The 1,032-nt window shown below is 50.9% G+C and overlaps 1 protein-coding gene across 2 annotated transcripts in view; it reads right to left on the minus strand.

Annotated features, from left to right (window-relative positions):
• mvp (major vault protein) overlaps positions 1 to 1,032 on the minus strand; it is a 7,813-nt gene that overhangs the window by 3,163 nt on the left and 3,618 nt on the right. For both annotated transcript variants that reach the window (XM_008330390.3, XM_008330391.3), the window contains exons 9-10: positions 693 to 917; positions 31 to 269 (exon numbers count right to left, since the gene is read on the minus strand). In XM_008330390.3, the coding sequence (XP_008328612.1) occupies positions 31 to 269; positions 693 to 917 (464 nt within the window). The remainder of the gene's footprint in view (positions 1 to 30; positions 270 to 692; positions 918 to 1,032) is intronic.

Raw genomic sequence — 1,032 nt, forward strand, 5'->3', positions numbered from 1 at the left:
CCCCCCCCCCCCCACCGGCCCCTCCCTCACCTGGCTCTTTTCTCTCTGTAGTCGTACACCTGAACAGCGGCGTTGTGTGGGACCCTGAAGGAGACCACACGGGTCTTGTCTCTGACAGACACCCCCGACACAGCAGAAATGCGTTGCGAGCGGTTGGCTAGTGGATCCAAGGGCGATGCCAGGAGGTCCTCCACCTGAGCCGGGAGAATCTTCTGCCACAGCTCTTCGTCCTGAGTCAGCATGTAGCTGTGTCCAATCACGGCCCGCACCTGAGGGAGACCAGTTTGATACAGAACCGTCAGTTTGACAAAGACCATGAACACTGAGGTTTTTTGTTTTTGTTTTTTTATGTCAGTTTGATACTTTGGTTTCCTTGTTTACTAGTGTGAATTGTTGCTGAATTATTTGTTCTGCTTCTTAACAACCATCCCTGTTTTGCTGCTAATCGATTTTTGTAATTTGAACTTGCTACAGGATTACTAACTTCACTAATTTACACCTTTATCTGATGATATGATGATAATGTCTGACAGTAATGTCTGAAAATATTTTTCAACTTAACAGTTTGGAATCCTAACAGTAACCAACCACAGGGGGCAGCAGTGGACCAACAGCTCCTGTGTCCCTGTGAGCTGAAATCACTGACTTTTATCATGGACTTCAGTCTCTGGTCAGTCTTCAGTCTCACAAACCTTTCCGGTTTTAATGTCCCGTACGTAGATTCCCTCGTTCTCATCCAGTGGGATTGCCGTTCGTTTCAGCATAACCTCCACTGTGGCAGGAGGGACATACTCGATGGGGCCCCGCAGCATCCAGCGGTCTCCAGGACGACGGAGGACCCCAACTTTACGGCTGCGTTTGGCCTTGCCTGGTTCTAGCTCTGCTTCCTCATCCTCCTCCTCCTCCTCCTCCTCCTCCTGTTCGAGAGTAAGAAAAATGAACCATCTTCTTGCCAACATCACCTGTCTCCATTCCTCCTCCTCCTCCTCCCCCCCCCCCTCCCCCCCCTCTCCACCCACACACCCCCCACCC

The sequence above is a fragment of the Cynoglossus semilaevis genome, chromosome 17 (assembly GCF_000523025.1).
Source record: "Cynoglossus semilaevis isolate Cse_v1.0 chromosome 17, Cse_v1.0, whole genome shotgun sequence".
NCBI lineage: Eukaryota > Metazoa > Chordata > Actinopteri > Pleuronectiformes > Cynoglossidae > Cynoglossus > Cynoglossus semilaevis.